General features: G+C 44.9%; 1 protein-coding gene and 1 non-coding gene across 13 annotated transcripts in view; one reads left to right on the top strand and one right to left on the bottom strand.

Annotated features, from left to right (window-relative positions):
- frmd4a (FERM domain containing 4A) overlaps positions 1 to 21,344 on the top strand; it is a 101,959-nt gene extending 80,615 nt beyond the window's left edge. For 6 of the 12 annotated variants that reach the window (XM_069711189.1, XM_069711190.1, XM_069711188.1 and 3 more), the window contains exons 5-24: positions 196 to 280; positions 2,292 to 2,348; positions 3,356 to 3,378; positions 5,382 to 5,465; positions 5,576 to 5,641; positions 5,736 to 5,793; positions 6,024 to 6,110; positions 10,548 to 10,624; positions 11,525 to 11,666; positions 11,821 to 11,962; positions 13,403 to 13,536; positions 13,641 to 13,763; positions 15,224 to 15,455; positions 15,740 to 15,796; positions 15,902 to 16,139; positions 16,670 to 16,828; positions 17,119 to 17,442; positions 17,561 to 18,147; positions 18,777 to 18,879; positions 20,029 to 21,344. In XM_069711189.1, the coding sequence (XP_069567290.1) occupies positions 196 to 280; positions 2,292 to 2,348; positions 3,356 to 3,378; positions 5,382 to 5,465; positions 5,576 to 5,641; positions 5,736 to 5,793; positions 6,024 to 6,110; positions 10,548 to 10,624; positions 11,525 to 11,666; positions 11,821 to 11,962; positions 13,403 to 13,536; positions 13,641 to 13,763; positions 15,224 to 15,455; positions 15,740 to 15,796; positions 15,902 to 16,139; positions 16,670 to 16,828; positions 17,119 to 17,442; positions 17,561 to 18,147; positions 18,777 to 18,879; positions 20,029 to 20,131 (2,881 nt within the window). In that variant the 3' untranslated portion in view covers positions 20,132 to 21,344. Of the gene's footprint in view, positions 1 to 195; positions 281 to 2,291; positions 2,349 to 3,355; positions 3,379 to 5,381; positions 5,466 to 5,575; positions 5,642 to 5,735; positions 5,794 to 6,023; positions 6,111 to 10,547; positions 10,625 to 11,524; positions 11,667 to 11,820; positions 11,963 to 13,402; positions 13,537 to 13,640; positions 13,764 to 15,223; positions 15,456 to 15,739; positions 15,797 to 15,901; positions 16,140 to 16,669; positions 16,829 to 17,118; positions 17,443 to 17,560; positions 18,148 to 18,776; positions 18,880 to 19,397; positions 19,470 to 20,028 lie in introns of all 12 variants that reach the window. The other 6 variants (XM_069711187.1, XM_069711183.1, XM_069711193.1 and 3 more) reach the window with 5 other exon arrangements.
- trnal-caa (transfer RNA leucine (anticodon CAA)) lies at positions 18,243 to 18,315 on the bottom strand. Its single transcript has one exon. It is a non-coding gene; the product is annotated as a tRNA-Leu (tRNA).
- Positions 21,345 to 24,125: the final 2,781 nt, after the last annotated feature.

Below are 24,125 nucleotides of genomic sequence, written 5' to 3'. Positions count from 1 at the left end.
TTTGGCACATCTGCACATGATATCATAGCCTGTATGTTAATTCGTTCTCCTATATTAGCTGTGTGTTACTTTTTGTTTCTGAAGCAAATACAAAGTAAAACTTAAAGATCTTCTTCATAGGCTTAAAGGTCAACTAATACTCATGTTGGCTTTGAAGTTTCAGCAGTATTGAAGAATTTTCTTCTGTGTTTTCAGGTTCTACATAGAGAGTATATCCTACCTGAAGGACAATGCCACCATTGAGCTGTTCTTTCTTAATGCAAAGTCCATCATCTACAAGGTAAACGTGTTACTTTGTGCTCACGATCTCATAATAAAGGAGGGCGATGTGTTTATCTTGAAATGCTATATTGATGGAAATGTTTAAAACCAAGATTTCCCTCTGGTTTTAAACTGCTTTTACGACAAGAAGGTTGAGATGTTCATTGTGTATGTTTTAAAGTGGAGTTATGGAGTGCAGAGCTTTATGTTGTTAGAAGCGTGCCACTTCATTAGCCCAGTTTTGCTTCTAAATGCAGAGATGCCACAAGAGGAAAGCATGGTTTTGATGAAGCAGAAAATTTGAACCATTTGCATCTGCTGTTAGCCATCATGTTATGTGCTGCTCCACATTCCAGTAACTAGAAAATAATTTGACACATTTACTGCCATCTGTCAGTGCTGAAGTACATTTATTTAAGCTGTTTAAAAGGCAAGTGAAATTATGCCTTTGAATAAACACAGATAGAAAGTTGTCCAAAGGGGGAAAAAGCACCTGGTATGATGTTTTGTACATTTGGAGATTTACCAAACAGAGAAGGCATTTTGTATGTTTGTTTGGAGTGGGGGGAGGTTATCATGCTTAGTTTATGGCTTAATATTTAGGCAGTAAAGAATTGGCAATCCTCCAGTTACTTGTCTACCTGGCCTCCCACATGGATATAGTCCGGTTAGCACACAGTGCAGTCATTGACACCAGTGTCAAGCAGTTATGTGAAATATCCAGGAGAGGGCGTGTGTGGCTTCAGGGGGAAAAAACTGAACAGATGCGTCCCAATCAAAACTTTAGAGAAAACTATAGTTATGTCTTAAATAAGAAAGTTTCTTCAAAACCAAGTCTTATTTAATATGGTGTATCATCCATGAACACAGAGCTATCACGTCTCACCTGTAATATCAAGGGTTTGTTGAATACATGTTCAATGTAGTAGTATTAAGGTTTCCTTCCTCAACTAATGTTGTCAACTAGTGAAGTGAAAAAAGTGTACATTGGAAGCTCTAGGTCGTGTAATTTAAGCCTAATTCGTCTTTAGTTAGAGGGTTAGGGTTAGGGTTAGTCCGAAACAGAAGTCCCACAAACAGAAGGTTTCTGGTTCAGTCCCTCTACTAACTACAATACACTATCTCCATCTGCTAATTCATCACGTCAGCTTGGCTGAACACCAGTGCTAACCCTACCTACATCTAGCAGTAGATGGCCTTGACAACCTGAGGACTGGACTTTCTGCAGTCAGTGTTTGTATAAGTAGTTAGAAACATGTTCTGCTGTGCTGAGGAAATACACCACGCAGTACAAAAATACACAGCGTGTGACGCTTTGTAGGCTCCTTGCTGGGCGGTACACACAGGCTGGGTTTGTTCTTTTCTGGCCGGTTCATCCCTGGCTGTCTGATCTTCCAACCAATTAAGAGGTGGATTGTAAAGGGAACATTCCTGGCATACGTGACCCACTACTCACTGCCCGGTGACCCTTATCCTTCTCTCCCTCGATGTACACATAGCATGCCATCTATACAGTATGCACGCTGACACGGTTGGTGAATATTTGCACAAACACAAAACAGCCACATAGAGTCATTAAATCCTCAATGCTTGCACTTGGCTTGGTAGCCTCGTTTCCCTGCCGTAATATTAACTGTTCATCTACGTTTTCACCACATATCATTAAATAACGTTAATACATTTAAAGACCACATTTGTAACATGTACTGAGTAATCAGAAACCAGAGCATCCATGCTCACCCTCAACCCCTAAACCCCCTCTCCCAACCCCCTTCACTTTGCCTCTAATCTCTGAGCTCCTTCCACATGAAGACGTCATGAAATCAGAGAGGGAGAGAGAAAAAAACGAAGGGTTAGTGGTGGGGAGATGAAAAGAACGAGCAATTTATCTTTAATGATGAAATGAATGATAATTAAAGGCATGTCCACTTTTACCCTCAGTGTCAGCACACTGTGTGCTTTGTTTATTGACTTGCCAGCAACAGGAAAATGTGTTATTCATGGCTTCTTCTTTTCTTCTCTTTTTGCAGGAGCTTATTGAAGTGGACAGTGATGTTGTCTTTGAATTGGCTTCCTACATTCTACAAGTAAGATAAAGTGTGTGTGTGTGTGTGTGTGTGTGTGTGTGTGTGTGTGTGTGTGTGTGTGTGTGTGTGTGTGTGTGTGTGTGTGTGTGTGTGTGTGTGCGTGCGTGCTTGCGTGTATTTGTGGATGTGGATGTCTATGTGGATATGTTTGTTTTTTTCTTTTCTTTTTTTTGCCATATTTAGCACATGAAGCCAAACCAAAGCCAAAGTTATTCCAGGGGATGTTGCCCTGCCATGAAACAGTTCTGAAGCCATTTGAACTTTTTCCACCAGTCCTAATTGATGATGATTAAACTCACATTATCTACTGCAGTCATAATTGACGATGATTAAACTCACGTTATCTAATGCAGTCGTCAAGCTGTCGTTAAGCCGCAGCGATGCTGGGAGGTTTTAAATCCCAAAAACTTCAACTGTCTTTGTTGGTAGCAGAATTCTTGTCCTAGCAGTTAAATGGTAAAAAAAAAAAAAAAAGAATCGGTGCTGCCAGTGCTAAAAGAACACAGAGCAGCAGGGAAACTCTTTTACTTCACAAACACACTCAACATCAGCCATTTCCCTCTCCTGTCCCTTTCTCAGAGTAGGTCAGTCCATTAACTGTGATTCTGAAAGGTCATGTTACACAGACTGGGCTGAGTGGTTTGCGTGTGTGAGTGCGTGTGTGTGTGTGTGTGTGTGTGTGTGTGTGTGTGTGTGTGTGTGTGTGTGTGTGTGTGTGTGTGTGTGTGTGTGTGTGTGTGTGTGTGTGTGTGTGTGTGGTGTGTTTGCTTTCTGTGTGCAGGTGCAGATGTACAGTATCAGGTATCTGCTCTGTAGGCCTTCAGAGGTTTCACTCCAGATGGAGGTTCAATGTTTCTCTCTGATTCCAGCAGCGCAGGCTTTATTCCACGTTCACCTTTACAAACAGAACATAAACACACATTTTACGGTCCCTGCTCAGAGCTCACACTGTCATATATGTAGATTGTCCTACCTTGCCTCACTTCTTTTATCTTTTTCTTCCACAGGAGGCTAAAGGTGATTTCACCAGGTAAGCACACTGGTAATCATTATATATAACTTGCATGTAAGGAAGACGGAATATATCTGTCCTTTCAGTTGTTGTCAAAAGGGAGCGAGTGCGGTGACATAAAATCAAAAGTAGTATGCAACTGCAGATAGTTGTTGGTTTTAAAGGCAAAGCTGTCTGACAGTCGTTGCAGTCTTTTTACAGGTATCTGGCTACATGGCAAACCTAAAACCAACAAAGGATGTTTACACTGGACGCGTGATGACCCATTAAACCAAAAAAAAGTTGTAGCATATTTACATAAGTTCCTAAAAGTCAAAAGAGCTCAAACCATGTGAATATATTTTTATTAGAAACTAGCATCCAATGAATAGTGAACCAGTCTATGTCAAAGTTTTCTTCCACAAATTTGTCCCCTGTTCACAGAAGCACTGTAGCTGCTCCGTTGGTTTAGAAGAGAGAGGCACAGACAAAAGGACAATAGAGATGCTATCAGTGGTTTGTCTGCTTCTCTGCTCCCCTGACCACTGAGGTGCATCACAGAGAACTGTCTTTGTGTCTGTGTTTGATTTACATCCCTCCCTGCTTCTTTCCTGCTGGCCCTGTTCAACTTTGGTTCTTTCCTTTCAGCATGTGCTGCCACTCCTGAGAAAACCATGGATTTCATGTTTTTTGTGTGCCAATATGTTTGTCTAATCACACAGTAAATATTGAAGGTAATGCTTAACATATTACCAGAAGATATATATATTAAAACAAAAAGATGGTCAGCTACCTACAATTTCAGTTCAAAATTGTCAGATTAATTATCACTTTAAATTTACACGAGTTAAAACCGACAGCTGTGGAGCTTCCCACTCATGTTTCATGTTTCAGATGAGCCGTGCATGACATGTGGCTCTGCAGATCTACAGATCTGTGTGACATTGGCCTGAAATTATAGTGTGTCATCCCTTGTCCCTTTGTTGTGGCACAAATAACAGACTGCAGCAGCCGTCAACTCTGACCTCATTTCCGCCATGAAAAGAGTAAATAAACACAACATCCTGCAGAGGACTGGAATGTGACACACACTGGAGACAGTCCTTTCAACCTCCTCCCCCTTTCCTTCCCACACACACACACACACACACACACACACACACACACACACACACACACACACACACACACACACACACACACACACACACACACACACACACGCCTTACCCCCCCCCCTCTTAAAGTCCATAGACACAGCCCTCTTCCTATTAAGATGTCGTTGTATATAATGCAAAAGCTGTGCACAGAACCACATATACCTAATGAATAGTTATATGAATGGATATCAATCCAGACACACAGCTGGGTTCACACATTGGAGAACAGCCGGGTAGGGCGGATGGGATCTCTTCCAGGACTTTAGCTCATAGGTTGCCATGTTCCCAGGGCTTTCCCCAATCTTCTGGGGCCTTGGTGGAGCCTGGAGAGAGGCTAGGGGATTAGAGTTGGGTATTAAGACCTCCTGCCACTGGAGGTCTGAAAACTGAATCGGGGGCCAAGTCCCTTTAGCTCTCTATATGGTTCCCTGTCTCATTTACTCTATCTCAGTCTTAATCGTTTCCTCTTTTTTTTTTTTTTTTAATCTCCTTTTATCTTTCTTTATTTATCTTTTGTCTTTGTGACTGTTGTGTGTGTCGTTCTTTTCTCTCTATCCCTAACTGTCAGTGCCTCTGCAGCTGTTCAGCGATAGACCGCGCCCAGTCTCTGAAACAGAGTATTTAGTCCCCATCAGCATTCATTCCTCGCTCTTGACTGAATGTCGTTTTTCTCCCCATTTTTCCAAAGTTGATTCCGAGAATGTCCTGGAAAATATTCAGTTTAGCTTCAACTGAAAACTTAAACTTGCGTCATATATTTGAAATGCTCCTCTTTCTACAGTTGTATCTTGAGTTTTTACGTGAAACTACTTGACCTACAGGAGAGAATGATTGTTCTTGCAGAAGTCCTGTTGACCAAGTCTTGTGGTTTTTCTTTCCCAGTAATGAAGCAACCAGGTCTGACCTGAAGAAGCTGCCTGCTCTACCCACTCAGGCCCTAAAGGAGCATCCATCTCTGGCCTACTGGTGAGAGACTCGTCGGTCAATCAGACAACCACCGGAATATTAGACAAGCAGCTCATCTGTTAATTTCCTTATTAATAATTTTCCCTTTTCTCCTTATGACACTCCTACAGTGAAGACCGGGTCATAGAGCATTACAAGAAGCTCACTGGGCAGTCTAGAGGGCAGGCTATTGTGAAGTAAGTGTGTGTGTGCGTGTATATGTCTCTGGTTATGTTTGTCCAGTGTATTGAAGGCTGTCTTCTTACATGTCTGTCTTTCTGCTCCTCACAGTTATATGAGCATTGTAGAGTCTCTGCCCACATATGGAGTGCATTACTATGCCGTAAAGGTACAGTTTTACTACTCTGCCTTTTCTTCTTTCTCAGACATGCACCACACACATTTTTGTTCACTTTGGACCTGCAAGCAGCCAGTTAGAAATTTGGAGATATGATGGAACTTAAATTTGTACTGTTCTGTTTGGGCATTTGTTCTGTCTGTGTCTACTTCTGTCTACTTGTGTCTACTTCTCTTTTTCTTCCCCTTTTCTTTCTGAGGTATTTTTGTTGTGTGTTGTAGGACAAGCAGGGGATCCCATGGTGGTTGGGCCTGAGCTATAAAGGCATCTTTCAGTATGACTACCAGGACAAAATCAAACCCAGGAAGGTGAGATGATGCTCCCTCTAATCTCTCTGCACAGCCTTCAGTTACTCTCAGACATCATTTAGTATGACTCACAACTGAAACTTGAAGAGATATTTACCCGAGCTTCATCGAGGCACTATTCTGATTCTTTATAATTCATGACCTCCTGGATATCCTTTTCTTTTTTTTGGCCTATTTTTCCACTCCCATTCCATTATGTTACCCCCAGAACCATGTGTTATTGGTATAAACAAGATGTTGCTTTAGAAGGAAACCACTTCACTCTATCTTTCTGTTGTCCGTTTTTCCATTCAGTGAGTCAGGATATTGTGTCAGCAAAGAGTACTAACAATGTTGTACACTTACTACTGTCTGGAGGCGTTCAGTCTTGGAATGTTTTACATCCTGTCTGTTCAGTGAAAGCGTCCTCCTCCCAGTCAGTTCACTCATTGGGTTATTTGTAAAAGCCTTTTCTTACCTCACCTCTGACTCCCAGTCTTGTTTAGGGTCTTGATCTTTGGCATTCAGCCTCGTCTCACAGGGTGTTAATGGTGTTAACAGCATCCCTGCAGGCTGACTGACCGCGATGACACACACATCCTCATAAACGCAAGCACACACAGGAACTGGACTCAACACTGAACTCACTATCCTGATGAACACTTCCTGTCTGCCAAATGTTTGCTTGTACATTGTGCTCTGTATGTGTGCGAGTCTTTATTCGTGCATTCCAGTCTAAATGACTGCCTCACCACCGAACAGTATTCTTGTCCCATTCAAGTACTCCAAATCTTGTGGCTGCTTAGGTGTTAAATCACTATGGTGATGGGGAAAATGCAGTCCACTTATCTCACATCAAACTCACAGACACACAACCACCAGAACACACTTGGAAACCTGTCCATATGTCACAAACTGTGCGTTTTGTTGCCGCATAATGTACCTTATGTAGATGATTTAGCCTTCATAGAGGTAAATACCACAGAAGAAAATGACGGAGAGTGTATTTTGGGAGAGATGGAGGGAAGAAAGAGTTAATAGCATTCCCATACAAGTGACTTATCGAGCATTCAGCTGCCATGGCAACAGTCAGTGAGTCACTGGTCCATCAAGCTTCAGTACTGACCCCCTCACTTTCTTCTCCTTTCTCACTCTGTCGCCTTCTTCCTCCCTCACCCTAACACACACACCCGCACATTTGGAGGCAGTGAATGGGTAAGACAGAGCCTCCTTGTGGTGTGAGTCTGATTGTAGTCGTAAGAAGGTTTACCCAAAAGAGATTTGTGGGCAGCATGTCTCATTAATGCAGCATCACAAGTCCATTTAAACCCCAGTGAAGGCAGTGAATGTTTGGTCACTAATCAGACAACGAATGAAGCTGGATGGTGCTACTTTTCCAGAGCTGAGGTCTAGAAAAGAAAGACGTCACAACAACATGTGCAGATGTTATGTTAGTAACAAGTGTTATCGCTATTTTAGGTGGAGGAAGCGCAGATTAGGTGATGAGTCACTCAGTTGAGTACCAGTAACCACTGACTCAGAGTGAAGTCACTGTGTCATCACTAGTTTCTCACTGTTCCAAGTTTTCAGCACTCAGACTCTGTGAAGTGGAGGCAGAACACTAACTGAGACATTTGGGGCCAATTATCTTTTGTCACAGTAAAAATGGTTTATGTTTTCAACACAAACCTTTTCTGTTCATTAACAAGAGACTTCATGTTGTGTTTTGTAATAGGTGTGTGTACTGGAAGCAGTTGTGTTTAATTAGTCTTTTACAAGAGGAGATCCTGTTGTTTCTAAATGCAGACCATCTACCGCACCCTCCACATTTATTTAGGGATGTTAAAATACTTCCCCCTTTGCTTACCGCACACCACATGCAGACACGCATACAGTACACACAGGCTGGGGTTTACAACAGAACCACACACTGGTCTAATGCCTCATTAGTGTCCTGTTTAGCAGAGATTATAGAGTCTATGAACTGACTGACCACCATGTGCATTTAACTATTCTAATATGCATATTCTGTAGTAACAGAAACTGAGTACGCAGATACTTCCTTTTGTCAGCTTCTGCCTGCCTCTGATTCGATTTTTCTTCAATGCCATCCTTCCAAAACACTACAACCAAAATGCAAACAACAGGAAGGGCCTCCACAGTGTATGTGCATCTCTATGGCAATTGGTGGATATAGTGTTGCACCCTAGAACCCCACCCATGAGTGAAACAATAGTCCTTGGGACCCTTAGGTTCAAGTCTAGAAATAAATAATACCTGGCCTCACTGTGCTATTTAAACGTTCTATTCTTCGTGTAATCTCCAGGGAGTCCACTGCACCAAAGAAAGGCATTTATCAGATTTGACCTTTTCATTTCTTAATGGATGTGTTTGGCTACACAGACATTATTATTGGACAGACGTGGGTCCATGCACATGTTTGTGAATAATGACCAGTCACTTCCTCTGCTTCTGTGTTTGTGCCATTGTGTCTCAGTGTTCTATAGTCAGAGGGAAGAGGATTTAGTGGATAACAACACACAAGCACGAACCTCGCCCTAATAACAGAACCACTCACCAGCTTTCACTGAGTTCCTGAGAAAGAAAAAAAACTGTCAGCATGTTTTTTTTTTTTTTTTATCAGATAGTCAAGCTTTTAACAATCTGTTTCAAAGGGCTACAAAGTTTTCATTAATACAATAGTATTAAGTAAGTAAGTGGAGCACTTTGGAAAAAGTATAGAATTTCAACGTGACTGCTAATAGCATTCTCAAAATAAATTCAAATACGGCTCGTGCGCTTGCATGTGTACGACTTCTTCTCAAACATCAAAGTCGACTTTCGAAACTGCAGCAACTCCGTGTGTCTGATGGCGAGGATAGCTTTAGTGGGCTCGTGCCTGAACACAGTTACCAACACCTATCTTATCTCCACCGCTCTCACCCATATGTTGCCAACACACACACACACACACACACACACACACACACACACACACACACACACACACACACACACACACACACACACACACACACACACACACACACACACACACAGTCATTCACTCAGTATCTAGCCTGCCTGCTATATTTAGCACCATGCTACATTAGCACTTCACACTCCATTGAAAATGTACGGTACAGTGAGAGTTTTGATAAGACTGCTGATCATCTTTATGCACGCACATGCACACATACAGCGCATAAATACTTACATTATATTGCGTTTACATACTCTTGACATAATATTTCTCCCCCACCTCTCTTTTCCTACCTGTCATACTTCTGTCCATTGTTTTCCCAAGCTGTTAAAATTCCTTGGCCATGACCTGTTCCTACCTTGTTTCCCTCCCTTTTTCCTGTCACTGTGGGGGTCTTCTACTTGATTTCTTTTCTCCTGTTTGTTACTTCTTCTGAGGTTTGTATGTGTGCTTTTGCATGTCGGCTCCAGCTGATAGATGCAGGCCATCTCGTGTTCTGAAATAGCCCACACTCTGCTCTTTCACTAACAAGAAACAGACTCAGACTTTGTGAATGTCTGTGTGTGTGTGCAGAGAGGTCTGACTAAACAAAGCCAGGGCACTTCAATCGCCGGGGCCACAGAAAAGTTCTTTCCCCCCCTTTATCACCCTCCCCTCGACCCTTCATTACACACACACACACACACACACACACACACACACACACACACACACACACACACACACACACACACACACACACACACACACACACACACACACACACACACACACACACACACACACACACACACCTCCCAACCGCAGCCCAGAGCAAAACGCATAGTCCCAGAGGGAGGGAGGAGGGGTCAGGAGAAGGGGAGGCATAAACGCCCCTTCTCCTCTTAACCCTCCCAGAGAAGCTCCAGGAGAGGAGGAAACTTAACTTCACACACTTTCTCTCCACCAACACTTGCACATGCCTACAGATGGTGAACACCCACCACCTCAAAACGTTCTGTTCCCTTGCGCCTGGGAGGATTTAAGATACATATGCTGAGGAATATGTCTAGAGGGAAACTTTCTGGCCCCGCTGGCTTTGACTTCTTTTATAGAGGAGCTGATGGTTCATAAAGGGGACGGAAAAGAGAAAAAAAGAGAAGTCGAGCAGGGGGAAGGAAGCCTTCTCGTGCTCACACTGTCTTTCTCCAAAGTGAGGTCATCCAGTGCTGGGATCCACTGTGGACAGGACTGCCTGGTCTGGACCTGATCAGAGCGCTCCAGACTAGGTCCAAGCCTTTCTCCCTCCTCCGTTTTGAACTCCTTTTTATCAGCTTCTTCTTTTTCCTCCTCCTTCTCCTCATCCATCGCATTATCTTTAAATACAAATTGGAACATACAATGAAGAGAGCTGGCTGAAGGCTGTATGGATTTAATGTGAAACATGTTTTTTCTGTGAGCAGTCCTGAAGAGCGTCTGTTTCTCTTAAACCTCAGGTGTTTCAATGGCGTCAGTTGGAGAATCTCTACTTCAGAGAGAAGAAGTTTTCAGTGGAAGTTCATGACCCCAGGAGGTAAATTTATATCAAAAACCTGTGCTAATGTGCTTTTCTTAAAACAGTTTAATTTTCTGTGTTTTACTCATCCTACTTCAGTGATTTCATGTTTTTCCTCTTGATATCTGGTCTGTGGCTAATATCTGGAACTGATAGAGTCTTCCCAAAGTTATGGGCAGCTTCCAGTAGCTTTGTGAATATGTTAAGACTCAAACTGCATACTGTAGAGTGCAGGAAAAGAGAGATTAGAATCTAATTGAGTAATGGTTGCAGAATTTGTCTTGGCACCAGAGCAAGATATTGGGGATGTCCTGGTGGAGTCTGACACAGATTGATAGTCTGATTATTAACGCACTTGTGCAGCTGTTCTCACACACGCACACACACACACACACACACACACACACACACACACACACACACACACACACACACACACACACACACACACACACACACACACACACATACACACTTGATAGTTGATCACAGAAGGATAGATGACCGTGCGATAGCTGTTTTGCGGCGAAAGTGACCTCTCTTGTGTTTATTTAACATGGGTATATGTGTGGAGTGTTATTCTGCAGACAGAGGGAGGGAATGGGAAAAAAAAGAGACGGGGTGAAAGAGAGAGCAGTGGTGTTTTCTTTAAAGGAAGCTGTCATTAGGGTGAGCTGGTCTGTTGCTCAGCTACAGATGTGTGTTTAAATAAGGATGAGTAAACAATGGCGAACATCGTGTGTGGCTTTGCAAAAAGTATCTCTATCAGCACAGTTCTCTCAGGCTTCCAATATTTTTTCTCCCTGTTAGTAGCAGCAGTAGCCACTAGAGTAGTCGGATGGTACTTTCACTGTTGTAATTGTGTAGCCATCTTTTGTATTCAGTGTATATAAGGAGGCCTTGTGTCCGCTCCTACTGTAGGGCGTCGGTAACAAGAAGGACGTTTGGTCACAGTGGCATTGCTGTGCATACCTGGTACGCCTGTCCTGCCCTCATCAAGTCCATCTGGGCCATGGCCATCAGCCAACACCAGTTCTACCTGGACCGCAAGCAGAGCAAGGTCAGTCTGTCCCACAAGATATTAAGTCAAAGCATCACAGGCATGTTAAGAAATGCAAAAGAGACACTCAAAATTCCACAGGCATGGTCAGCAGGTGTGGTAATTAAACAACTTGAAGATGTTTGACAAACCCTCTCCACTCTTGTCTATTCAGTCGAAGATCCATGCGGCGCGGAGTTTGAGTGAGATTGCCATCGACCTCACGGAAACAGGAACTCTGAAGACCTCCAAACTGGCCAACATGGGCAGCAAGGGCAAGATTATCAGTGGCAGCAGTGGCAGTCTGCTTTCCTCAGGTCAGTGTGTTTGAGAGAGAGAGAGACCATGAGGGGAAAGTCTTTGTGTTCGCATGAGACGTCTTGTTGACAACTGGAGAGACAGAAACAGCTGCCGCTGGAAAGAGACCACGGATTCTCTGCTGAATGTTCTCACACATACACTGTACACACCCCCCACCCAATGTCTTTCAGTATGTACAGAACACCACTCCCACCGTCCGTGTCACACAGACTCATCCTCCAGAGGCCCCTGCCTCCTCTAAATTTAGTGTGCGAGAGAATGAAAGGGGGCAGCGGGTCAGTGTACAACTTTGCCATAGCCTTTAAAAACAATGTTGAACAAATAATGAGTGAGACAGGAAGATTTGTACATGAACCAAAATTAGAGCTGAGAGGAAAATGCCCTTTTAAGCTCAGACAGCCATGTAGAACGTGTTCTCTGCTGTGAGAGCGAGCGCAGCAATTAGGCTGATGAGAAACGCGAGTACTGTAGCCTGGTCAGGTATTATTCACTTTTAAAACAACATGCATTCGACCAAACCAGCAGCATTTATGTTTAACAAGCAAGAATTTGTCTCTGTACATGAGTACAGGGTCAGTTATTTAGAGTGTTTCACGCCTTACCGAATCAATTACTGTTGTCAGGAAGGAAGAACAGTGTTCTCTTTCAGTTCTAATGTCCTCCATGCACTTCTCATTTTTGTCCCTCCGTTGCTCGTCTCAGTTGGCTTTATTGCTTTTTCTTCTGTTTCATCTTTCCTCGTTCCATCGTTCTCTCTTCTGCTCTCCATTTTTGTTAGAGGAACTGTTACATGTTTGTGGTTGTTCAAATTGCCACATCCAGATTGTAAAGTTTCTCTAATCAAATTAAAACTCTTCATAGTTGGAAATTAGATGTTGCAGAAACATGGCTGTAACACCAAACTGAATGTGTTTCAGTTTGTTGGTTGCTGCTAAGATTTGTTTACCTGCAAATCAACCGAAACTCTGGACTTAAATATGGTGTATCTCGTAACAATAGAGAGCATTTTTTGGTTTCTTTGTGACAAAACATTTTCAGCAGTGGTTAGTTTTGTATTGTTTGTATGTTTGACTGCACATTGAACCACACTGTGTCATTGAAAGAGCAACAGAGACTGGCAGTGTGTCTGGTGAGGGAGTGTATGCGTTCTTTTCAACAAGGCATGTTGCAAACAAGACTGGCACCATCTCAGGGCCTTGGATACGTGCGTCACAGACTTTGTCCTAAACTGCCCCTTCCTCTAAACACTCACCCTCGCACAAACACACCACTAACACTCAGTTTCCTTATCGAAACGTTCCATTCACTTCCCTGTAAACATCCTGCAAGACTAGCAGGTGCACGCGCAGTTTTTCCCTCCTTGCCACAATCTGCCTCAAAAGACTACTCCTGAGTAGTCTTTTGTGCCCTTACCTTGTGTTGTCTTCACCCTGCAGGCTCTCAGGAATCGGACAGCTCCCAGACAGCTAAGAAGGACATGCTGGCAGCCCTGAGGGCCAGGCAGGAAGCTCTGGAGGAAACACTAAGACAGCGACTAGAGGAACTCAAGAACATCTGCATACGAGAGGCGGTATGAGAAATCACTGGCAAAATTGGCAAATATTTTGAAAATTGAAATAGTTTCTAGCTTGTTTTTTCTGACTTTATTTCCCTGCCCACCTTCATATTTTCCAGGAGCTGACAGGAAAACTTCCAAAGGAATATCCGCTGGATCCAGGAGAGGAGCCACCCACAGTCAGACGGAAGATCGGCACTGCCTTCAAACTGGACGAGCAGAAAATTATACCTAAGGGAGAGGTGAAGCCCCAATATTATCCTTACTCGCACTTTAGCACACTTGTAAATGTGGTGTAGTACGAATATATAATATTACATGAACTCAGCGTGGCGCTGTGATGCAGTAGATGAAATATGTTAAATACAGAATTAGCTGAGAGAGTTTATCTCCTCTTAAGCAAGCTGTAACGTTAGTGATCCAATTACGACCAAAGTATGGACCTTAAAGATCAAAAGCCGTGTTTAAAGGATATATGTTACACAGTACAGATCAAGGGTTGTTCAAGATTAGCTTCATTTAAAGCTGCACACTTGATGCTCTCAAAAAGGCATGAGGTGCTGATTCACATAACGATTGGGTAACTAATCCCTGCTGAAACTCACTTTTAAGTAACAAGTGAAACTGAGAACACTGAAAAGCCACAATTGGAGACATCTTGGACCTTATGAAAGTAGTTGTACTGCTGTCTTTTTGTGCCACGGGTAGATTTTCCAGAGAAGCTGAGCTTCTAAATATAGTCTGGCACCGTTCTCGCCACAGGAAGTGGTGATAGTAGGATTGTGTATGCGCCTGTATGTGTGCAGGCATGTGTGTGCGTGGGTGTGTGTTGCTGAGGTTGTATGCCTTGAAAAGAATCCAGGGACACGATATCACAAAACTGCCTTGCAAGCAGAAAGGTGTTACACTGAGCACCTTAAACTCGTACACTCACAGAAACAGAAGCCGCTCTGGCAGTAGTGTGAAGCCATTGTTAGTGAAAGGGATTCCTCAGAACTGAGGTAGTCTCATATGAAGTCAACCCAAGTGAATACATCATCGTTCTGTCCCTCTGGAGGCAAGTGAAATCATGTGTGTGATCTCATGTGAATGAACTCATTACATGCTCGCTGTACACGTGTGTGTGCGTGTGTGTGTGCGTGCGCGTGCGCAGGACTGCCATGAGTTTATTTCCTTATCTGTAATTACAGTCACAAGTTTGTGCTGTACAATTCAACAGTATACTATACCACATATATATATACAGTATATAAGTAATATATTTGCCGTTTGACAGAGTATGTTTTTCTTGGTCCACTAATGTCAGGAGAGCTGTGGAGGAGGAGAGGATGGATTGATGGAGGGGTGTTATTATTGGGGGACAGGGTGTCTCAATAGAGAATATCCAGTGGTGAGAAAATGCGCAGCTGCAGCACAGATAAATGATTTCCGCAGTATGTTTTCCCTGGCAAGTCCGTCTCTGTGTGTCTAACCAAATATGTTGCATGGGAGAGATGCTGTCGGCGAACTGGGACTTGTTGTTTTTGGATTGCTCCTCGATTTCTGTTGCTAAAACTGTGAGCGGATCCGGTAACTTTGTGCACGTGTTATTCAAAGTTTGCGCTCATGTTTGTGTGTGTGTGTGTGTGTGTGTGTGTGTGTGTGTGTGTGTGTGTGTGTGTGTGTGTGTGTGTGTGTGTGTGTGTGTGTGTGTGTGTGCCAGGAAGAGGAGCTTGAGCGTTTGGAGCGGGAATTTGCCATTCAGTCCCAGATTACGGAGGCAGCCAGGCGTCTTGCCAGCGATCCTCACGTGAGCAGTAAGAAGCTGAAGAAACAGAGGAAGACCTCTTATCTGAACGCACTGAAGAAGCTCCAGGAAATTGAGAACTCCATCAATGAGTACCGGGTGCGCTCTGGCAAGAAGCCTACGCAGAGGGCATCGCTTATCATAGAAGGTATCAATATACTCCTATTCATCTCAGGAAAATGAAATTGTTTTCACGTCTTTTGGTTCCTATTGGCTGCAACTGCCACCGCAGACAGCACTATTCTTCTCAGGTTCATTTCAGAGAAGTTATATAAATTCCCTTTCGATAGTGAAACTAGCAAGTTTCAACATTATTGTTTTTTTGTTTTGTTTTATAAAACACAGGTTTATAAACAATGTGACACTTCTAGGCTTTTAGATTTAGTTCCAGTGCAATCTGTAACCTGTTGTTTTTGTTTCTCTGTCCTATAGAAGCCAATATTTGTTCTGAAGACAGCTCACTGTCTGACGCGCTGGTCTTGGATGACGGTGAGTCTCCCATCGTTCACATCATTCCCAAAGACTCTCGCGACAACTCACCGGTAGTTGTACTTTTTCTGGCTCTGACTTTATCCGATGACTGCTTTGTTTCAGATGATCCTCAAGTTACAGGTACCCCCACCTTCTCTCCAGTAGCATCGCCTCATAAGGGCCTCCCCCCACGGCCACCATCTCACAGTCGCCCCCCTCCGCCGCAATCCCTGGATGGCCTGCGACACCTGCACTACACACGCTTGGACTACGATAAATCCCCCATCAAACCCAAGATGTGGAGTGAGTCGTCACTGGATGAGCCCTATGAAAAAGTCAAGAAACGCTCCTCTCACTCCAGGTAAGAGGGAGTTTATCTTCACGAGCTCTTTCGAAATAAAGTACGTTATATTGATTTACAAGTGCGAGACGGCTCAAGAGTTAATTTATTCAACGGTAAGCAACCAAAAGTGAATTTAAGGTACTTTATATTTTTGAAAAAAAGGCTCCGCACATGAATGTGGTGCAAGTGCATCGGAGGGAGCTACGACTAGAGAATAATAAAACAGACTCCAACACGGTGTCTCGCTTGCTGCCGAAATGTGTATTACAGCGTTTTGGTCCGCCCGACCTTCATCAGCCATACACTTGTCGAAGGTCGGACAGACGAAAACGTTGCAATAAATATTTCGGTGCAGAAGTTCTTGTCATGGTGTGATTATCTTAATGTAAGTCCAGTCAAAATAAGCAGCAATGTGTGTGAAGGAAGTCGAATTGCAGACTGGAGTTGCAGCCGCCACACGCAGCTACTGAATCGATGGACTTCATACTCGGGTCGCATGTGAGAGAGGAGATGATGATGACATTTCTAATGAACGCACCTCTGTCTAGCCACAGGCGTTTCCAAAGTTCTGGCAATGCGGAGGCAGGCGGCAGTAACTCTCTGCAGAGCAGCCCCATCAGGAGCCTCCCTCACTGGAACTCTCAGTCCAGCATGCCGTCGACCCCGGACCTGAGGACCAGGACGCCACACTACGTACATTCCACCAGGTCAGTCGACTGTTTAGTGGTTATTCAAAACGCTGCAGTTTATCACTTAGCTAAACAGCACTGAAACTACACCAAAAAAAAAAAAATCCTTTTAAGACTCCCATCTCTGGGTAATTGGGGTTCCCCAGCTGGAATGAAGCGAGAGGGCTTTTCTTTCATTTAGCTCCTTCCATCCGCCTCTCTTGCTTCTAGTCAATTTTCTAAATTAAGAATACGAAACATATTTTCCTGTAATAGAAATCGCTTGGTCTGCCTGACCGTGAAGTTCTTTGTCATGCTTCATCTCACAGGTCAGTGGACATCAGTCCCACACGTCTGCACAGTCTCTCTCAGCACTTTAGGAACCGCAGCTCCAGCCTCGAGTCGCAGGGCAAACTGCTCGTGTCCGATCCCGACGCACACCCGCACACCCTGGGCAGCCCTGACTTCTTCCTCGGCCCCGGACGCAGCTCCAATGGCTCTGACCCACTGGACGACTGTTCGTCCTGCACCAGCCAAAGCAGCTCAGAGCATTACTACCCATCTGGTGGACCGCCTGGCAGCAACCCGAACTACTCTACTCTGGGAGAGGACTCACCTTCCAAAGCCAGGCAGAGGCAGAGGCAAAGGCACAGGTAAGGGGCGTCGACAAATAGGCTTTCAGGACTTGAACTATCCTTATTTGGCCATGCGCATTTTAACGAACGCTTCTGTGATACTGACACGTGCGTTGTCTGTTTTCTTTCTCTCCAGGTCTGCAGGTCACTTGGGTTCCTCGAACTCTGGCTCGATGCCAAACCTGGCAGCTAAGAATGGCTCTGGCGGCGGCTCGGGTGGAGGTGGAATGGGAGGGGGACACCATGGAGTCTACCTCCACAGTCAAAGCCAGCCCTCCTCCCAGTACCGCATCAAGGAGTACCCTCTATATGTGGAGGGCAGCCCCAACCCTGTGGTGGTGCGCAGCCTGGAGAGCGATCAGGAGGGCCACTACAGCGTGAAGGCTCAGTTCAAGACCTCCAGCTCCTACACGGCCGGGGGACTGTACAAAGAGGCCTGGGGGGGAGAGGAGGGAGGAGAGGGGAGCGGCCGACTCACGCCGTCACGCTCTCAGATCGTACGGACTCCGTCATTGGGGCGAGAGGGCGGTGGAGGCGGAGGAGGAGGGGGGAGGGCAGCGGTGTCTGAAGAGCTGCGGTGCTGGTACCAGAGGTCTTCGGGCAGCCTGAAGGAGAGGAGTCACTCGCATTCAGGATCCACATCCTCCGAGACTGGATCACAGCAAGGCACTCTGGGACATGGCCGAGGGAGTAGAGTAGGGACACTCGCCAAAGGCTCACCAGGTAGGTCTTCGTGTTTTCTTCTCATTAAACCCCGTTTATATTCTATCAAATGTGAGATATTCAATGTACACTGTAAAACAGACAAAAAAAACACATGCCCCGTGTGAGGCTTGAATTCACAGCCTTCAGATTTTGAGACTGACGCGCTGCCTACTGCACCAACGAGGCTCGAAAACTACTGTTATCTTCGTGCATTCAGACTTAAACATGTTTTTCATTTTTCTTAAACGTTAACGTAGCGTGAGGGCAAATGTACCGTAGAATTAAAAAACAGAAATAATGCCTCTTGAAAGGTTTGAACTCGTGATCTTTAGTTTACAACACTGACCCACCGCTGCATCGAAAAGGCGCCGTTATTGCTGCGTGCATTCGGAGGTCCTACCTACCGAACTAGATTCTTCAAATTTCAATCAGTTAAAATGCCCAGAGAGGGAGTATCCAGCGTGGCTTTACGTGAATGACAACCCTCGGGGGTTATCAGACCGACGTGCAGCGTGTGAAGTCGGGTGGAGATGAAGGCGGAAAACGCGTTGAACTCGCTGCACCAGCGAGGCTCGCAGTTCGACGACTCCGCTGCGACATCGAACCGCGGCCTCCGTCATTTGCTTGACTGTCGTTCTCCTCCGCAGCCGCATCCCCTCACAGCCAGAGGAGTATGACGCCCTCCAGCGAACACGCAGCCACCCCCACCCCGCCCTGTAGCCCGCAGCACATCCTCAACTGGCAGAGCGGGTAAGAGACCCGCCGTCACCGCAACATACAACAGCCGACCCCGTCGCCGAGGCGTTCGACTTCGGACGCGAACCTCGGACCGACTGCGTCTTTGGCTTCTCGGCTTCTTTCTCTCCGTCACACGTAACAACACTCGCGGGCTTTGACTGTCCGATCTCCCCGTGTCCGCCAACATCGCTCGTCATCCTTCAAACTAATTCTAAAAGGGTGTTAATGTGATTCGGGGGTTCACAGCCGTTTTTAAACCCTTTTCAAAATACATCTCTCCTCTTTACTTTGCATCCTGTTTTGCCGCTTGTGTTGCAAATGTTTTTTTCTCTCGCCGCACTTCTTGTTCCTTTTCTCTTCGCTCTCCCTCCCGTTTTTGTCTTGTCTCTCGTTCTTTTCTCTCTCCGATTACCGTTTCCTCGTGGAAAATTTTCCTCATCGCTTAATATTTGTCATTTCTTCTTTGTCCGTCTTTCCGTCTATACTAACCCTCCTTTCTTTGTGTGTGTGTCCTTTCTCTCCTGGTTTAGAGGCACAGCAGACAGCTCTCCTACTGAGGACGTCTGTCAGTCTCCCCCTCAGCCCAGCTCTGATGCATAGAGGTACCGTCTGCGGTCTCGGCCTCCCTGTGGTCTGAAGCTAGTGTAGCGTTGGGGGGGGGAAGAAAAAAAAAAAAAGAGCAGCACCGTACGCAGATTGTGCAAAAAAAACAAAAAACTTTTAAGCAAAAATTTCTTATGATGTTACATGAGGGACAAATCTTATATTCATAGACATGTATCTGTACGCAACTTAAAGAAATGCAACATGTTTACCACTGGCTGATATCATCCACTTTGGAGGGGTGGTGGGGGGTGTTCGTTTCTTGCTCTATGACGGTGGAGGTATTGCGTGTCACGTCCTCCTTCTCTGGCTGCATCTGTATCTGATCTTTTGCATGTGCTCTGCTGTGTTCTGACTGCGATGCATCGCCGTGGCCCGCCCCCGGCAGGATTTACTAATAAAACAACTTAACCATGTATGGAACTTTTTTTTTTAAACAAACGTAAAGACCCAGCAGCGTCCGGACTCCAGTATTTTTTAAAACGTTTGATTAAATCACCTTTCGAAATAACCCGGTGTTGCGCAGTCGGTGTGATCGTGGTCTGTGTTCCTCTGCAGGTCGTTCGGCGACGGCTGTTTTCTCGGCAGCCCCTTGTGTTCAGAGCTGGCGGATGTGCAGTGGTACGGACAAGACAAGGCCAAACCTGGAACGCTGGTCTGAGACCTTCCCACGGGGCCTAGAAGAGTCCCGTCGCCCTCTCCTACTGCCTGTCCACTGTCCCTCACTTCTACCCATCAACAACCAACAACCTCATCCTTAAAGCCCTGCAAAACAACCCCGCCCTGGCCAGACCGGCGGACTGGACAAGTGAGCCTTCCTCCTCCCTAAATCTCACCACCTCTTTGTCATGCCCCCGCCTACTACAGCTCGGCTGGACGGGGACACGCTGGCCGGGCTCTTGATAGGGGCCGATTTCACAGGACAGACTGAGAAGTGCCACCTCAGCTGATGAACTGTTGCCCCACAGCGGCCCGCGGACCTTTCTTTTCTCACCTTCAGCGGCACTCGCGCAACGGGGCAAAAAGGGGAAACGAGCGACGGGAAGAGCACAGAAGAATATCAAACATACAAGTCAACGAAACCAACACCGGACCATTCCAAGGATCTGTATCATATCTCATCTTTGGTCCCCGACCTTACTCACTCCAGTGCACTGCCACCCAAATCAGAGGATACCTGCTGGATTTGAGCCACCAGTCTAAAACACCACTTCTAGGCCCCAATGAACTGTGTTGCGTTTCATTATTCGTGTTAATGTTGTTTGTCTATTTTTTTTCTTTCTTTCTTTTTTTTTTTTCTTTATTCCTCCCTGCGTATTTATAAAAAGAGAAGATGACACAAACATCTGGACACACAAACTATTTGGATGACAAATTCAACACCTCCCGGTTTTAATCCACAATCAAAGACAGCGGCTGGATCGACTGGTCACACCAGAGTCCGTCTGGGCTGGCGCCACTGCAGTCGACCGTGTGGGAGGGAATTCACAGCGACAAGAGGAGGACGGTTTCTGGGACGCTATCTGGAATATCGACGAGGACTATAGCAATAACACGCATTGTACAATGTCTATGAACTTGGTTGAATCCGCAGAGTGAATTGAAGCAGGCACCTTGCTCTGCTCTCTGCCTGATGCTTGGAGTGAAGGGTCATTAGTGCACCGTAGGGAGAATTTGGAGTTGTGGTTGTTGGATTTGGCATTAATCTATGCTTTCTTCAGTGACTTTATAAACCATGTTTATTTAATGTCTCTCTCTCTCTGTCCACAACGGTTTGTTTGGCCACATGGTGGATTGAGATAAGTACTTGATCCGGAGCGTAGGCGGGGGTCGGATGAAGGGTCATTTGGGGGGTGTCGTTGGGGCCACGTCAAGTCAACAGCCACGGCGACATTTTATTTTGACTTCATTTCTTTGTAGAGAAGCGAGATATTTTGATTCCAGCTTCTCACAGTTTTGGATTTTCACGAGTGAAAGATGACCGTTGACGTCTCGTGGCATCACTTGCGCCGTGGTTTGACGTCTAGGCCGCTCGGTGACACGTCTCCGCAGCGTCTTGTTTTTATCGCCCGTCTCTTCTTCTGCTGCGGTCACGGCTCCACACCGGTTCTCACCATGCCGGGTATCTTGTCAGTCCCTCTATAGAACCGTGTTCTCGTCTTTCTGTCCATCCACGACAGGAGCGCCCGGATCGACCTTCATCGGTTCTAAATGCGTTACATTTGTTCTGTAATTTAGTACCGACACTAATTAAAGCCGCATACCCCGTCGAATCCCCACGGTCTAAAGCCATTGTATAAAGCAGCAGTATGACACAGTAGCCACAAGTCGCTGAACGAGCGTTTGCTGAATTTGCCATCAGGTGAAAAATTCATTAAAACATACTTCAGTCTGAAAGCACAACATTAGCAGTGTCTTTTGAGGGCTGGACCTGGAGTTGGTGTGTTTTCCTATCAAAGTGTTGAATGACAATGATTTCAGGTTAACCATTCATTCGTGGATTTAGTCAGGGCAGGAGAAAAGCTTCAGCCAGAACTGAAGAAGAAAAAAAAAAACATCTTTAACCCTCTCAAACAGAGATAATTGTTTTCTCACACATCCCAGTCAACAATCAAACATTCAGAACAGGGTTAGAAAAGCACACCTGGTTTTGTATGAAGGAGGTGAAACGAGCTATCTGTTCGAGCTGTCCTTGAATCCCTCATCTTCCCTTGACGGATGTTTATGTTGCAAAATAATGCTCACCGTTGTCGTCTTTGTTGTCGCACAAAATCTGAATTCATCAGACGTTCATTTTGCTAAAATTATACGACAAATTGTAAATCCCGGTGACGGAGAGAAGTGGAAATTGTTTTCAATATTCTTGCACCATTCAGAGGAGGAATGGTACGTAACTCACCCTGTGCTTCATAGAGCTGTGTTTCCTTTACACTCTGCTATCAGATCTGTAGTTTGCCACTTTCTACACCATTTGTACCGAGAAGTTTGAGCCCACTCCCTGCATGGTTGCTTCTCTAAAACTTACCCACCCATGCTTTGGTCAAATTTGACAAAATCTTTACCCAGGATTTGAACCAGCAGTCGCTGGTTACCTTGTATTCCAAGTCCGATCCTGCTTTTCTCTCTGAAAGGCACAATCCCATGCATGCCCTGCAACACCCACGGACAATATTGAAGACCCTAAAGAGAGCGTCCGACTTCTTCATGCCAACATCAGCACATTTTGTTCCATAGTGTTGTCCCGTCCCCCCCAAAAGTACCATTTTGACCTTGTTGTAATCTCTGACCTCTGAGCCCGTTGTGAAGAAGTGTGACACCCCCCTCCCCCTCCCCCTCCGTAGTCCCAAACAACATGTTTTCTGTGATCCATACAAATGTATGCGGTTTTTGTAATACTCGAAGAGAAATGAACTAACTATTTTATCAGTCTTTTCCTGTATGTGCGGAGGGGCGCTGTTAGGTTTTGTGGGGTTTTTAACATTCACATTCATTGTTTTAACAATGTTCCATTTTATATGAACCAGTATTGTTTCTTTTTTAAGTTCTGACATTGTAACGACCCTTTCAGGTGCTACAAAAAGACCAGTTACTGCTTTGTCACGTAGGATCTAGGACATCTCTTCATTGTTATCGATAGATTCAATACCAGATGTGCAAAATGAAGCTTATTTTAACAGACAGTTTAATAGTAGAACACTTCCTCTACCAGTCAATAGAGCATGTAACTCGATTTTATCAGTTCTGTTCAACTGTAACAAGACATTAAAGGTGTTGTAGAAAAAAATGTGGAATTGATTTGAAAAAAAAACACAAAAAAAAACAACGAATTCCACAGTTAATTTATTCTTTTTTCTATTAAGAATTTGTATAGTAACTTTACATTTTTCAAAACTGTGTTGTTGGAAATTGATGATGAATTTTCAAGATGAGAAGCCGTGGTGGTTCTTGAGAGTAAGAAAATAAATTATTGATGAATGTTCTCAAGATAATGCTTTTGTCCGTTTCTTCCTTTAGTGATTCACACCCTCCACGTGGCTCAGATCAGATCCGTCCGGCTGAAAGCTCGCGGTACAGGTCAAACCTATCAAAGGGAATCCCCAAATGTGACACCACTTCCGCTCCTCCAGACACACTCAGTCTCTTGTCATCACATCAAGGCTTCAGTCGCTTCCCTCTGCTCTGGTCCTCTGAGAGGATTTCCTGTGGAGTCAAAAGGAAGATACTGTCCAAACACAAACGATATCACTCGGCACGCCACAAGATTAAACGGGTCCGACTAAATAACTTTTTATTTGGGTGTTAATGTGTCACTGCTCGCTCAGATCACGCTGGAAATTCCTTCTTTGTGTAAAAGTTGGCAGAAGAGGCAGAAATCCGACCAAACGGATTGTATGGCTTGACACGTACACTCCTGCTGTGAACGCTAGTACGCAAGCCACAAACACACACACACACACACACACACACACACACACACACACACACACACACACACACACACACACACACACACACACACACACACACACACACACACACACACACACACACACACACACACAAACAATAGTTGTGATCTTTTCTGACGGTGTGTGATTTCTAAAAGAATCCGATGTCGGGTTCTGTGAGGACGCCCACAACATTATCATCCTGCT

Source organism: Brachyistius frenatus, unplaced genomic scaffold (genome assembly GCF_029030835.1).
Source record: "Brachyistius frenatus isolate BFR_SWC_R1_liver_20210118 unplaced genomic scaffold, ASM2903083v1 Contig_97, whole genome shotgun sequence".
Classification (NCBI taxonomy): domain Eukaryota; kingdom Metazoa; phylum Chordata; class Actinopteri; family Embiotocidae; genus Brachyistius; species Brachyistius frenatus.
This window is presented reverse-complemented; position numbering and strand designations above follow the sequence as displayed.